Below are 15,210 nucleotides of genomic sequence, written 5' to 3'. Positions count from 1 at the left end.
GAGAAACATTGTTATGTCTCAGAGATCTGAACGAGCTTTCCTTCTAACCGCAAAGTCTTCCGGTGTCTGCGTAAAGTTGACAAACTCAAGCTGCAGTAAAACTTCCATCCATCCATCCATTTTCTATACCCGCTTAATCCAACTGTCGGGTATGCCAGCGGTCATTGGGCGAGAGGCGGGGTCCACCCTGGACGGGTCGCCAGTCCATCACAGGACCACCAAAGTAAAACTTTATTAAACTAAACAAGTCGGTTATGTTTGCTTCCATTAAATCGAGCTCTAAATAAAGGAATGAATGTGTCTATTGTTTTAAATGCTCTCTAAACTAAAATAAAAAAAATAAAAAAATTACTAGGAAAAACAGACAAAAATTACTCTGATAAACAGGAAAAAAATTGTCTGAAAAACAGGGAAAAAATTACCCCAAAAACAAAGCAAAAAATATATTCCGTTCTTATTAAAAGATTCACTCTAAATGAATCCGGGGGGAGAAAAACCGTTGAAAACCCGAAGGAGGCAGTAATGCAACAAAAGGATGCCAACTGCCGTAGAAGAAGACGAAGAAGACGAAGAAGAAGAAGAAGGAGAAGAAGAAGAAGAAGAAGAAGAAGAAGACAACGAAGAAGAAGAAGACAACGAAGAAGAAGAAAAGCAGTAGAAGAAGAATGAGTGTTTGTTGTACAACCGAACAGTTTTTAGTGACGCTTTCCACTAGCCTCTTTGACAGATAACGGAGAATAACAGCACTGAGGTAATTTTAATTTAGTTTATGTCACTTTTAATGTCAGTTGCAACACACAGTTTCTCATAATTGGTGAATGCTTTTAACGTTTAGCTAGCTGTGGCTTCTGATGAGACGTGGAGTGGATGTTTTGGTGTATGGGAGGACACAACATGGTAGAAGCAGCCTGGTGTTAACCTGCGTCCACCTTAACCGGCGACCTTGAAATGAAAGTGTGGCTGGTTGCTGGTTGCTGGTTGCTACAGCATCTGTCATGAAAACCGACAGATGCCGCTGAGCCGTCCTCATTAAAGCCGCCATGTTCATATTCCATTCATCGGTCAGCACATCATGTTGGATTGTTATAGTTATAGTTATAGTTAGTTGGATGGAGCTGAACTGTCTCTTATACTAGAGGAATGTAGACATGAGACTATTTTGGCATGTCTGTATCATGTTTTAACATACTGAGATAAATTAAATTCTAAATAATTTGGTTTCTAACTGAAGTTGTATATGTTAATATGGTTTGTGGGAACTCCCAAATTATAATGGTAACCTTCTGGTGTCAGAAACGTGATGAAGAACATGAAATCAGGAAGTAAATCCCTGTGGGAGGACACAACTCCTCATATTCATGCTGCAGCAGAACCAGAGGGGAACTTTGTATTCGCTCAAACTGTTTCCAGTCTGTCCATAGCAGGTTCCATGCTGTGTTACAGTGTTGCTTTAACTCTGCCCCATGGGGCAAAAGAACACTGATGGGACAGGCTGCTTCTATGATGCTGTGTCCTCCAATAAGCCAAGCTGATTGGGCCATCATATTTCTGTTTCTTATTAGTCTCTTCATCTTCCAAGCAAACAGATGTAAGTAAACCAAGAAGCCCAGTTAATGATAAAACATTGAAATGATACTCACAGATTATCAGTGATAATATTCTTATGTCATCATGTATTTATTCAATACATGTGGCCGTTTACATGATATTTAAATGTTTATTTATAACATTAGCATATTCAAACTTTCCTTAATTTGGATGTCTGAGGTGGAGAAGATTGTGGTGACCAAATGTGAAAAAAAGGAATGAATTGGTCTCCTTAATTCAACACATCCAAGATGTTAGGTTAAGTGGTGATAACCCTTTGTGTTGGTCTGCTGTTTCATGAGCTGAGGTGACTGCACAGATGCCTGTTCAAAACACAGTTTGTAAGCTGTTCTTATTGGAATTGCATCACCCTTACTTTGAACTAAACAAATCACTAAGAAAACATGGTAGTTCATTCAAAAAGTGTAAATTCAAAAATCAAATGTTTCTAGCTGTAGCTTTTTATTGTGTTTCGATGCAGAGCATGGGTAGAGCTTTTCACACATGAGCTACGTAACACTAATGTCTTCATCGGTGTCTTAAAGTGATGACGCTTTCTAACCCAACCCAATATTAGCTGGACAGTACATGAACTGCAGTGTACCGTAAAACTCCAAACAGCATGTCATAACATTAACAATTCATATTGGTGTGCATGCATTGGTTGTGTGAAACAGCTGGATGAAAGCAGCTGGAAATCTTAAAGCTTGTTGAACGGTCATTGTTGTTTTCCACTGCAGAAAAACGTTTGTATTTTCCCCTCAACCTTCCCCACACTGCCACATTCCTTCAAATCAAATCAAATCAAGCAAGCACAGATGAAGTATTGTGTTAAATGGAACTGTGGTGGATGTGAGGAGTTAAAAGAATGGACATACGGTCTGGCAAAGAAAACAAAGCTTCAGTTCTTTTTCATTTCAGGGCTCCAAAGTGCGAGCAACATTTTTTTTTAAAAAGAAAAAATTGAGTGATGACGAGACAAGTCCGTAGAGTAAGAAGAAGGGAGGACAGGTGGGGTTAAAAGGTGTTTGTTCAGTGTACAGTCACATGCACATCACGGCATGATGCTTTTTGATTTTTCCTTTGAAATGCCAAGAATGAGTCTAAGTCGGGTTCAAAGGGATCCAGATAGTTTTATCCATCATATTCAGGCTCCTGTAGTAGAAGATTGTGATATATGAAGTCACATGGAAACATGGAAAAAAATCAGTGCAGTAGCTCAGTGAAATAAATAATAAAAAAATTCAATACCAGCTCAATCTGAAAAATCAAGGAGGAAGCATTTATCTTCATCATTTGAAGTTTAGACCCATCGAAATCAAGCCACGTGCCATTATTCCAGCATCAAAAGCAATGATGATTGGTGTTCAAAGACTGGCCAAAACTTTATGCTGTTTGAAGACAAATGTCACTTCTTCCAACATAATTCAACAGGTCACACATCACAACAATAGATCCGTTTTAGAGTTGATGCCAACAGAAGGCTGCCTGTCAGATTCAGCTCATACAGGGTTATACTAGTTGTTTTCCATAGATAAGATTATAGATGAAGATACTTCAACAATTTAATGATTGTATTTAAAATGTATATTAAAGAAAGCATTCAATCACACTGACAAAAATATACAAACGTGTGCTGATATGCCTACAAACATGCTACCAATCCAAGGTGGTTAAATGTCTCTTTCAAGAAGCCAGACTTTCATGTAACTTTTTAAGTCATGTGAGCTGCAGGATTTTTAAAGGTCTCTTAAAGTTTTTCCTTTGGACATAGGTTGCTTTTTCACTGAATTTCATTTTTATATTTTGTTTTTAAATATTAATTTTAGGGCTGCACAGTGGTGTGGTGGTTTGCACGTCACCTCAAAGTAAATGCCAGCTGGTTCTTTCTGTGGGGAGTTTGCATGGGTTCTCTCCAGGTACTCCGGCTTCCTCCCACCACCCAAAAACAGCATGTTAGGCTAACATCCCAACATGAGCAGTGCTTTGCTCTGTATCTGATGATGCTGATGTAGCAGCATTTTTTTAGTGCTGGAACCAGAGCTTTGGTGTTTTCTGGGCTTTGGTTTCATACTAGGGCCGGGCGATAAAACAAAAACAATAGCTATCAAAGAATAACTTTTCCTCAATAGAGATATCAAACATGGTTGATTCAGATAGATTACATTCGTCCATCTTTTGACAGACAGACAATGCTAACTTTTACAAACACGGCCCGGAACAAGTGCTAATCTTCCCCGATAACAACTTACTGTATTGCAAAAGACATGCTACCAATAAGCAGAGTGGAAAATAAGGGGTTCAAGTGGATGCTAAAAGTTATGGACCCGATATATATCTTAATCAACTGATTTAATAAATATCGTGATATGACTTTTTCCCCATATCGCCTAGCCCTACTTCATACCACTTTATGGAAGAAAAGCCTGAATGACCTGCTCAGAGCTCTGATGTCAACACCTTATCAATCCTGACTCGCCTTTGCAAGAAAACAAGAATAAGCTGAGCAGCAGGAAAATATTAGCTAATGGAAATTTATAAAAAATGAGTAAACTAAGTTAGACTGCCTGGACTCCAAATGTAAAATCTGACCTAATTCTACCAGGACCCACACTCGGGTATCATTTTGAATGAAAAGGTATATGTTAATAATATTTAAGTAATCTGTGATTATAAGCCCATGATCTTTCTTGTAGTTGATGTTTGATCCTCTGACCACGATGATGTCACACGGCTTCAAGAGCAGTAAACAGGACTTCACTTTTGGACCATGGAACGTGACTGCTGCTAAAAACCATATCATGAAATCCAAAGACATTGAAAGGTAAGATGCATCTGTAAATGAGTCTCTCTCTCTTTCTCTCTCTTTCTCTCTTTCTTTCTTTCTTTCTTTCTTTCTTTCTTTCTTTATGGCGGTTGGCAAACAACTTATGGAAGCATTACCGCCACCAACTGGTAACGAGTGTGGATCACATGACAACTACCCAAGTGTGTGTGTGTGTATATATATACGGTATATCTCCACATATACACCCATATATCTACATATGCCTACACAAATACATAGACCCTACTCATATACACACATTTATACACTCTTACATATTTACATAAACTAAATTCTATTATATATATATATATATATATATATATATAACTTGCACTGTTTTAAAAAATAACCTCATATCCTCTGCTTCCTAATTATTTTTGCAATAAATCAACAATATCCAATTTCATTTTCATCCTACTAAGATTTCTAACCAACTTATTTCTCTGAGCCTGATAATTCCTACAATATAAAATAACATGTTCAATTGTCTCATCTTCCCCACACTCACATTTCCCTGACTGATGTTTTCCTATCATGAATAAATTTTTATTCAATCTAGTATGTCCAATTCTAAGTCTTGTTATAATTGCCTCTTCTCTCCTACTTCTTTCTGATCTTCTCATTTTCCCTATTTTCCTTTGTATTTAATACAACCAACGTCCTTTTCTTTCTTCCTCCCATAACTTTTGCCATCTCTCTTCCAGTTTTTGTTTTATAATACCCTTTACCTCTTTTACACTCAGTCTTACATTAATATCAATCAATACTCGTTTTACATTCTGTTTAGCCATTCTATCTGCCATTTCATTTCCCTTAACTCCATAATACGCTGGTACCCATATAAAATTAACTATAAGCCCCATCATACTAATTCTATAAAGAGTTTGTTGTATTTCAATTAATATATCTGGTCTACTATCTGACTTACTATTTTGAAGACTAAATAATGAAGAACTAGAATCTGAACATATAATTGATTTTAATGGTTTAACCTCTTCTATCCACTGAACTGCTAAAAGTACCGCAAGCATTTCTCCAGTATATATCGATACTCCATCCTTTTCTCTGTCCTTGTAAATTTGACCAATAGTTTAAGGATAATTGTTCCCTTCTACTTTTAAGAGGCATTTCACCCATTTCAATGCTGCTATAGGAGATGTTTTGTTTCTCAGTACCAACTAAACATCTCATTATATTCAAAACCGTCCTACATTTATCTATTATTTTCTTAATGTGTACACCCAAGTCATTCTTTCATCAAACCATAACCCAAGAAATTTAAATTGCTTAACTCTTTCCAATTCCTGACCATATAATTTCAATTTAATTTCTCCATCAACTCTTCCTTGTAAAAAACATTATTTTATTTTATCCACAGAAAACCTAAATTCCCATTTATATGACCAATTTTCCACAATTGAAATTGCTTCCTGAAGCTTCTTTACAATAAATTTTAAATTCCTTCCTCTTTTCCACATTGCTCAGACTCATCAATTAAAATTAAATTAAATTAATAAGAGGCAGTAGCCACAGGATGCACTCAAAGCTTTTTATCAATGTTTTAACTGTTGCAGCATAGATGAATAGAATGTGGAGGTTTTCTGTGAATGATATATGCACTGTGTTTGAACTCAGTTTTACCCAACTCAAGAGAAATGGTCCTTGAGGAACCCCTGCCACTTCTGTGGTGGAAAGACTGTTAACAAGGTGCTCGTTTCATGGTTGCATTTTCATTTGCACTGTTAAAAAAGTGGCCCTATGTGTCTCTAATCATCCTCTGCTGTGGTGCGATCTCGGTGATCCTTGATGGATACTGAGTGCATTCACATCTGCATGAAGAACTGTCAGTTTAGTGATCAGATCACTGAAGATGCATGTCAGTACCAGATGGAAACCAGACTAATTCATACCAACTGTTTCATATCTACCTTTCCAGGTTAGGGGAAGATATGAACATGCCTTCCCTTCCAGAGATGTTGTTTGGGGACAACATCCTGCGCATCCAACACACAGATGGCTATGGCATTGAATTCAATGCCATAGATGCCCTTAAGAGAGTCAACATTATGGAAGATGCCGTCAAGGTGGCCTGTGCTCAAGAATGGCAGGACAGCAGGCAAGACTGACAAACTCTTACAGTGTTTGTGTGTGCACGTGTGTATGTATTGGATTAAAGTGAAAGATGCATCATTAATACCTGAAGGGAAATTATATTGTCACTGTATAAAATGAATTAAAGTAATAGTCAGTAGTGATATGTCGTATGTGTATGGTTATTGCAGCTGCCAGGAATGACCTTTTGTACCGTTCTGTGTTGCAGCCAAGCTTAAGAATCCTCTTATGGAACAAATTTTGTTGTTTCATCACTGTATTGTACAAAGGATGTGCAGTTTTGTACATTTTCTGATCACCTTGTGCAGGATTCTTCGTTGACAATTAGCTTCAGGGGCTCCAGAGCAGTCCCCAGCACAGATGCTGCAAAGCAGATTGTACTTTAGATTAGATTAGATTATACTTTATTTATCCCACAACGGGGAAATTCACTTGTCACAGCAGCAACAATAGACATGAAACAAGAAATTAAAAAAGATAAACATTTTTTTAAAAGAGAAAAAGCAAGTACTAAAAAGTAAAGTGACCAAAAAGTAAAGTGACCTAGTATAAATAATATTGCACATTGTGAAGTTGAAATGAATAAAATATAAATAATACGGGTAAAGAAAAATCTCTGTATGATTATCATGGGAAAGGCAACAACATGATCAGTGTTGTAAAGTCTGACAGCAGCCGGGATGAAGGACCTGCGGAACCTCTCCTTCCTGCACTGTGGGTGTAACAGTCTGCTGCTGAAGGAGCTGTACAGGGACCCCACAGTGTCATGGAGGGGGGGGGAGGAGTTGTCCATGATGGATGTCAGCTTAGCTAACATCCTCCTCTCACCCACATCCTCAATGGAGTCCAGGGGACGGTCCAGGACAGAGCTCGCTCTCCTGATCAATTTGTTCAGTCTCCCTCTGTCTCTGTCCGTACTGCCCCCTCTCTGTCCGTACTGCACCCTCTCTGCCCCCTCTCTGTCTGTGCTGCCCCCTCTCCAGCACACCACAGCATAGAAAATTGCTGAAGCTACCACAGAGTGGTAGAAAGTCCTGAGGAGAGTCCTGCACACACCGAAGGACCTCAGTCTCCTCAGCAGGTGGAGGCGACTCTGGCCCTTCTTGTAGAGGGCTGGTGTGTGATCAGTCCAGTCCAGTTTATTGTTGAGGTGGACGTCCCAGGCAGCTCTCAGGCAGCTCTCAGGCAGCTCTCAGGCAGCTCTCAGGCAGCTCTCAGGCAGCTCTCAGGCAGCTCTCAGGCAGCTCTCAGGCAGCTCTCAGGCAGCTCTCAGGCAGCTCTCAGGCAGCTCTCAGGCAGCTCTCACCGTAACATCCACAGATGCAGATTAAAGCTCCATCAGGCAGAGAAGAAGCCACATGTGATCATGATCCAGAAACTCTGCCGTCTTCTCTGGACCAAAGCTCATTAAGATGGACAGAGGCAGAGTGGGAAACTGTTCTGGGGTCAGGTGGATCAGAAGTTTAAACTCTTTTTGGAACTCATGTACTGACCTACCTGCAGACCAGACCTAAAAAAAAAATGTACGTAACAGTACGTAAAGTACAGTAACAGTACGTAACAGTACGTAACGTACAGTAATAGTACGTAACAGTACAGTAACAGTACGTAACAGTACGTTACGTACAGTACGTAACGTACAGTAACAGTACAGTAATAGTACGTAACGTACAGTAACAGTACAGTAACAGTACGTAGAGTACGTAACAGTATGTAACGTACAGTAACAGTACGTAACAGTACAGTAACAGTATGTAACGTACAGTAACAGTACGTAGAGTACGTAACAGTACGTAACAGTACAGTAACAGTACGTAACAGTACAGTAACAGTATGTAACGTACAGTAACAGTACGTAACAGTACGTAACAGTACGTAACGTACATTAACAGTACGTTACGTACAGTAAGTAACGTACAGTAACTGTACGTAGAGTACGTAACAGTACAGTAACAGTACGTAACGTACAGTAACAGTACGTAACAGTACAGTAACAGTACGTAACAGTACAGTACAGTAACAGTACGTAACGTACAGTAACAGCACTAATCTGCCAGTAGAAAATACAAGTCTCCTCAGCAGGTGGAGGCGACTCTGGCCCTTCTTGTAGAGGGCTGGTGTGTGATCAGTCCAGTCCAGTTTATTGTTGAGGTGAACACCCAGGAATTTGTAGTTCTCCACCATCTCAATGTCCAATCCCTGGATGTTCACCGGTGTGAAGTGGGGTGTTTCCCTCCTGAAGTTGACGACCATCTCCGTTGTTTTGCTGGTATTAAGCTGAAGATGCTTCAGCTCACACCAGCTGACAAAGTCCTTGATGACCGTCCTGTATTCCAGTTCGTTATCCTCAGAGACGCATCCAACAATGGCTGTGTCATCGGAAAACTTCTGGATGTGGCAGTGTGTGGTGTTGTGTGTGAAGTATACAGGGTGAAGAGGAAAGGAGAGAGCAGCGTACCCTGAGGGGCCTCTGTGCTGCAGAGCACCACGTCAGACACACAGTTATGTAGCCTCACATACTGTGGTCTGTTGGTGAGGTAGTCTGTGGTCCATGCAGCCAGGTGTTGGTCCACTCCCGCATTTTCCATCTTCACCCTGAGCAGTGATGGCTGGATAGTGTTGAAAGCACTGGAGAAATCAAAAAACATGATCCTACCAGTGCTCCCGCTGTCCTCCAGGTGAAGCAGTGATCTGTGCAGTAAAAAGATTACTGCGCCGTCCACCCCAACACCAGGCCGGTAAGCAAACTGCAGGGGGTCCAGATGTGTGCCCACCAGAGGTCGTAGGTGACCCAGGAGGATCCAGGTTGATTTCACAGAAGTGTGATTGACTTGAAGTTAGATTGTGTTGTTTAGCTATTCCCTTTATTTTTTTTAGAGCAGTTTATTTAATAGACACACACACAATTGAAGCCTCAGACATCACCTGAGTTGGTGTGGGTAACTACCTCGTATTTGTGTATATTTGAAATATGATAACTAAGTGTGTTACCTTAGTATGAATTTCTCATTTCAGATCTGACTCTGAACTCTCCAAAGAGGTGATGAGACCGTATGACTGGACATACACCACAGACTACAGAGGAACTCTGTTAGGAGAAGGTATGCAGATAAAGGTGGGTCATATTTTTTTAGCTAAAGGAACACAGCACCATCAACTGTAAAATGTTCTCAGGATGTGAAAGACCCAAAGAGAATGTTTATTTCTGTTTGTCTTAAGGTGACTGAGACCCCCGAGCGTATTGACATAGAGAAGCTGAAAGCTCGTGAACACATCCTGTTTTTTGATGAAGTGTTGCTGTTCGAAGATGAGCTACATGACCATGGAGTCTCAATGTTAAGTGTCAAAATTGTGAGTGTTCTTTACCTGTGGGACTGTTTGTACTATGTCAAAGGAGGGATACAACCCCAAAACATAAAAGGTGAAAATGCAGGAACTGCGATGCTACATTAACTTTGAACTTTTATTTGATTACAGACAGCATGAAGCCAAGAGATTATTCACCAATCACATTTATTTGTGAATATACATTCAATTTTCTATTTCAGGTTTTCAGCACAATCCATAAAAGTTGGGATTGTGGCAATTTAGATCTAATGTTATTAAAAAGTTGTTATTTGAAACAGGTGATTCTAACCGTGATTTGGTATGAAAGCAGCATCTATGCAAGGCCTAAGCTGGACACACATTGATGGCACTGCATTAAGAACCGTGATTCATCAATAGCTGATATGACCACATGGACAAGGGATTACTGTGGGAAACCTTTGTAATTGTAATACTATCATAATCAAATCAAGATAATTCAATTCCAAATTCGTCCAATTCCTAGCCAAAAAAGCTACAAAAAAACCCCAAAAAGTTACCCTGCTAAGGAAACCAACAGATCGAAACTTTTCTTTGATCCAATCTCCCGTCCTGAGCGTGCAAGAGGCGACTGTGGAGAGAAAAAAAACTCCCTTTGAACAGGAAGTAACCTCCATCAGAACCAGAACCAGGAAGGGCGGCCATCTGCCTGGACCAGCTGGGGGCTGAGAGGACAGAAAAGAGGGGACAACAAACACCGTAACACCAGGCCAGGGACACCTGCTGAGACAGAGAAACACGAGTTAATGACAAGAATGATGTCGTATGAGGAAATAAAAGGGGGGGAAAAAAGAGCTAAGTGAGGAAAGGTGTGACAGATGAGGCCCCCCAGCAGGCTGGGCCTATAGCAGCTTAACTATGGGATGTTTCAGGATCACCTGAGCCATCCCTAACTATAAGCTTTATCAGAAAGGAAAGTTTTAAGCCTGGTCTTAAAGGTAGAGAGGGGCCTGATAACTGAAGGCTCTGCCTCCCAAACTGCCTGGGAGCTGCCTGGGAGCTGCCTGGGAGCTGCCTGGGAGCTGCCTGAGAGCTGCCTGAGAGCTGCCTGAGAGCTGCCTGGGAGCTGCCTGAGAGCTGCCTGGGAGCTGCCTGGGAGCTGCCTGAGAGCTGCCTGAGAGCTGCCTGAGAGCTGCCTGAGAGCTGCCTGGGAGCTGCCTGAGAGCTGCCTGAGAGCTGCCTGAGAGCTGCCTGAGAGCTGCCTGAGAGCTGCCTGAGAGCTGCCTGAGAGCTGCCTGAGAGCTGCCTGAGAGCTGCCTGAGAGCTGCCTGAGAGCTGCCTGAGAGCTGCCTGAGAGCTGCCTGAGAGCTGCCTGAGAGCTGCCTGAGAGCTGCCTGAGAGCTGCCTGGGACGTCCACCTCAACAATAAACTGGACTGGACTGATCACACACCAGCCCTCTACAAGAAGGGCCAGAGTCGCCTCCACCTGCTGAGGAGACTGAGGTCCTTCGGTGTGTGCAGGACTCTCCTCAGGACTTTCTACCACTCTGTGGTAGCTTCAGCAATTTTCTATGCTGTGGTGTGCTGGAGAGGGGGCAGCACAGACAGAGAGGGGGCAGAGAGGGTGCAGCACGGTCAGAGAGGGGGCAGAGAGGGTGCAGCACGGACAGAGAGGGGGCAGTACGGACAGAGACAGAGGGAGACTGAACAAATTGATCAGGAGAGCGAGCTCTGTCCTGGACCGTCCCCTGGACTCCATTGAGGATGTGGGTGAGAGGAGGATGTTAGCTAAGCTGACTCAGGCAGCTCTCAGGCAGCTCTCAGGCAGCTCTCAGGCAGCTCTCAGGCAGCTCTCAGGCAGCTCTCAGGCAGCTCTCAGGCAGCTCTCAGGCAGCTCTCAGGCAGCTCTCAGGCAGCTCTCAGGCAGCTCTCAGGCAGCTCTCAGGCAGCTCTCAGGCAGCTCTCAGGCAGCTCTCAGGCAGCTCTCACCGTAACATCCACAGATGCAGATTAAAGCTCCATCAGGCAGAGAAGAAGCCACATGTGATCATGATCCAGAAACTCTGCCGTCTTCTCTGGACCAAAGCTCATTAAGATGGACAGAGGCAGAGTGGGAAACTGTTCTGGGGTCAGGTGGATCAGAAGTTTAAACTCTTTTTGGAACTCATGTACTGACCTACCTGCAGACCAGACCTAAAAAAAAATGTACGTAACAATACGTAACGTACAGTAACAGTACGTAACGTACAGTAACAGTACGTAAAGTACAGTAACAGTACGTAACGTACAGTAACAGTACAGTAACAGTACGTAACAGTACGTAACGTACAGTATGTAACGTACAGTAACAGTACAGTAACAGTACAGTAACAGTACGTAACGTACAGTAACAGTACAGTAACAGTACGTAACAGTACGTAACGTACAGTACGTAACGTACAGTAACAGTACGTAACAGTACAGTAACAGTACGTAACAGTACGTAACAGTACAGTAACAGTACGTTACGTACAGTAACAGTACGTAACAGTACGTTACGTACAGTACGTTACGTACAGTAAGTAACGTACAGTAACAGTACGTTACGTAGAGTACGTAACAGTACAGTAACAGTACAGTAACAGTACGTTACGTACAGTAAGTAACGTACTGTAACAGTACGTAACAGTACGTTACGTAGAGTACGTAACGTACAGTAACAGTACGTAACAGTACAGTAACAGTACGTAACAGTACGTAACAGTACGTAACAGTACAGTAACAGTACGTAACGTACAGTAACAGCACTAACCTGCCAGTAGAAAATACAAGACAACATGGTGACAGTTAAACGGTGGTTGAAGAAAAAAAAAATAGATATACGATAGAATAAGTTAATTAATAATTATTATTATTTATTCACAGTGAAGATCCTGATTCCCAAACTATGTCTTTCATTAGGCTGTACAATAATATGATAAATTAATAAAGTAACCTGCTGTACTTGTGTTGATGCAGAGGGTGATGCCCACCAGTTTCTTCGTGTTGATGCGCTTCTTCTTACGTGTGGATGGAGTGTTGATTAGAATAAACGACACTCGACTGTATCATGAGGCAAGTTGATTTGTACGAGCCAGAGTAAATGTTGCAGTAATTAATGCACTACCGACACCAATTAATGCACCAATTAATGTCTAACATTATGATGCTTTTGCTTCCAGGCTGGAAGGGATTATATGCTACGAGAGTTTAGCACAAGGGAAAGCAAAATATCCCAACTGAAGGTGAGCGATGGTGCATCATAACCCTAACCCAGTTACAAGACATGTTTCACTGCAGCTGTTTCACCATTCTAAAGTCTGGAACCAGGACATTTAATTTATAGACTTTTCTTATGATTAGTGTTATGTCTTATTGTTTTAATATAGAAATACATATAGCATTGAACTTTATCATAATAATGTTGCAAAATATGCATTAAAAAGTTCCAACTCCTGGTAATTACTATAAAGTATATGTATACATATGTAGGTGTATATTTTAACATGGCTGTGGCGTCCTTGTTCAGAACATTCCTGCAGCGCTGTACACGGATCCCAATGAGGTCGCTCAGCACCTCAGCCTGAAGCTGACGCAGTGTGAGAAGCTGGGACTTCCTGCCATGCAGCCGCAGACTGCTCAGGATTAAAGCCCTCCATCAGCAGGTCCACACTCATGTTGCATGGTGAACAGTAGAAGTAGTCCTCCATCCTTAATGTAACAACCATTGGTCGCCCCTTTAAGTATCTGTACAGACAGTTTTTCATGTAACCACTTTGAAGATATCCTCCTAAAACTCAGCAGCATGACTTTAGTAAGAAAGAATCTCCTGCTCCGTTTTTATTGTTAGTACGTTGAGGACCTTTGTATTTTAAGTAAAAGCAGTCTCTGTAAATGTGTCTACTGTATTTTTAAGGTCACCGCTGAAGGCTGAAGAGCTACCTGCAGGATCTATGTGAATATGGCCAAATAAAACGTGTCAGTTGTGTGTATCTGGTGTGCTCTGTGTGAGCTGGATTCTTCATTTCTTTGCAAACATTCACACTTTTCATCAGCTGTGAAGAACAGACGTAGGGAGTCCCCTTACTTGATTTTATTATTTTATCCTAAGGTCACTTTGATCAGAAATTGCTGGATGAGCTTTTTTAGTTTCACATCATCATCTGTAGCTGTAGGAGTCACCAGTTTAAGACCTGTAAGCTGCACAATTATGTCTCAGCATTTCTCTAATGTGTTCATTTCTACTTTTATCTTTTTCTACTTTATATTTGCCAATGGCATAAGACACTACTTTCCACTTTAGACCTCGCTGAACCAGTACAGGTTCAGTCAGGTTTGCTTACACTAACTTTTAACAAGTTCTACTGATTCAAATCTGCTCCACCAAAAAGTTGAGCAAGACCTTTAAGGGAAAGTGTTTCACACAGATGATAACTGTGAAACTAACTCCATATATCAGACTGCATTTATTCATTTTACAGATGATACATCACTGGTAGGACTGATCCCAAACTGTGATGAAAAAGTTGATAATAATGTATGTTATGTCATTAATATTCCTGCTTCAGCTATTTCTCTTGTATTTTGTTTGATTTTCAGTCCTTGGTTCTGTTCTGTTTCCAAGTTTTTGTTTTTTTCCTGCCGTTTCCTCTCATTTTGCTGAGTTGCTTTTGTCTTGTCGACCGATCCATCCCTCCATTTTCTGTACCCGCTAAACCCAACTTGGGGTCACAGGGGCCTGGAGCCTATCCCAGCGGTCATTGGGCGAGAGGCGGGGTTTACCCTGGACGGGTCGCCGGTCCATCACTGAGACACAACTATCTCTTGTCAATTGACCCCCATAATAATATCTGCTCCTAATCACCCCTCCCAGTATATACGGTCCTTGGTTTTTGGGGTAGCTCCCCTTGTACCCTGGGCACGTTTTTCTAACTGGAGCTCTGTTTCTTGTTTGTTTTTTATATTAAAAGATTATTTTGTTCCAATGTTTGCCTGCCTCCTGTTTCTCATGGAACGTGACAGTTTTACAATGTATTTTAAACTATAAAAAAAAAATCACTTTTTTTTTGGTCCATGAAAACACATAGTTGGGTATTTGGAGCAAGCCAACATCTGCCCTTGTTTCCACAGTCTTTCAGTCACTACCCACAGCTTGTGAGGGTTGGAGAGTAGATCGACAGCTTCACCTCGCAGATGACTTTTCTCTTCCCTACCATTGACCAGTATGACGTCCGGATCATTGAAAATACTGCCCCTCTCCAAGTCCATCTAACACCACTCAGTTCAGTTTATCTTTATTCATAAAGCACCAAATCACAACAAATGTCATCTCAAGGCACGTCAAAGATACAGTCCA

General features: G+C 41.4%; 1 protein-coding gene across 2 annotated transcripts; it reads left to right on the top strand.

Moving 5' to 3' along the window:
- The first annotated feature begins 411 nt into the window (after positions 1-411).
- Positions 412-14,843, top strand: tiprl (TIP41, TOR signaling pathway regulator-like (S. cerevisiae)). 2 transcript variants are annotated; one of them, XM_075487056.1, is made up of 9 exons: positions 412-751; positions 4,284-4,411; positions 6,354-6,533; positions 9,545-9,644; positions 9,749-9,880; positions 12,834-12,929; positions 13,037-13,099; positions 13,384-13,519; positions 13,771-14,843. In XM_075487056.1, the coding sequence occupies exons 2-8, from the start codon at positions 4,287-4,289 to the stop codon at positions 13,501-13,503; spliced, it is 816 nt and encodes a 271-aa protein (XP_075343171.1). In that variant the 5' UTR covers positions 412-751; positions 4,284-4,286; the 3' UTR covers positions 13,504-13,519; positions 13,771-14,843. The 2 variants fall into 2 exon arrangements, with proteins under 2 accessions (XP_075343171.1, XP_075343170.1); XM_075487055.1 differs by having other exon boundaries at positions 413-751; positions 13,384-14,843.
- Positions 14,844-15,210: the final 367 nt, after the last annotated feature.

This window comes from Odontesthes bonariensis, chromosome 16, assembly GCF_027942865.1.
Source record: "Odontesthes bonariensis isolate fOdoBon6 chromosome 16, fOdoBon6.hap1, whole genome shotgun sequence".
Taxonomy (NCBI): domain Eukaryota; kingdom Metazoa; phylum Chordata; class Actinopteri; order Atheriniformes; family Atherinopsidae; genus Odontesthes; species Odontesthes bonariensis.
Note: the sequence above shows the minus strand (reverse complement) of the source record. Positions and strands in the feature narration are given on the sequence as shown.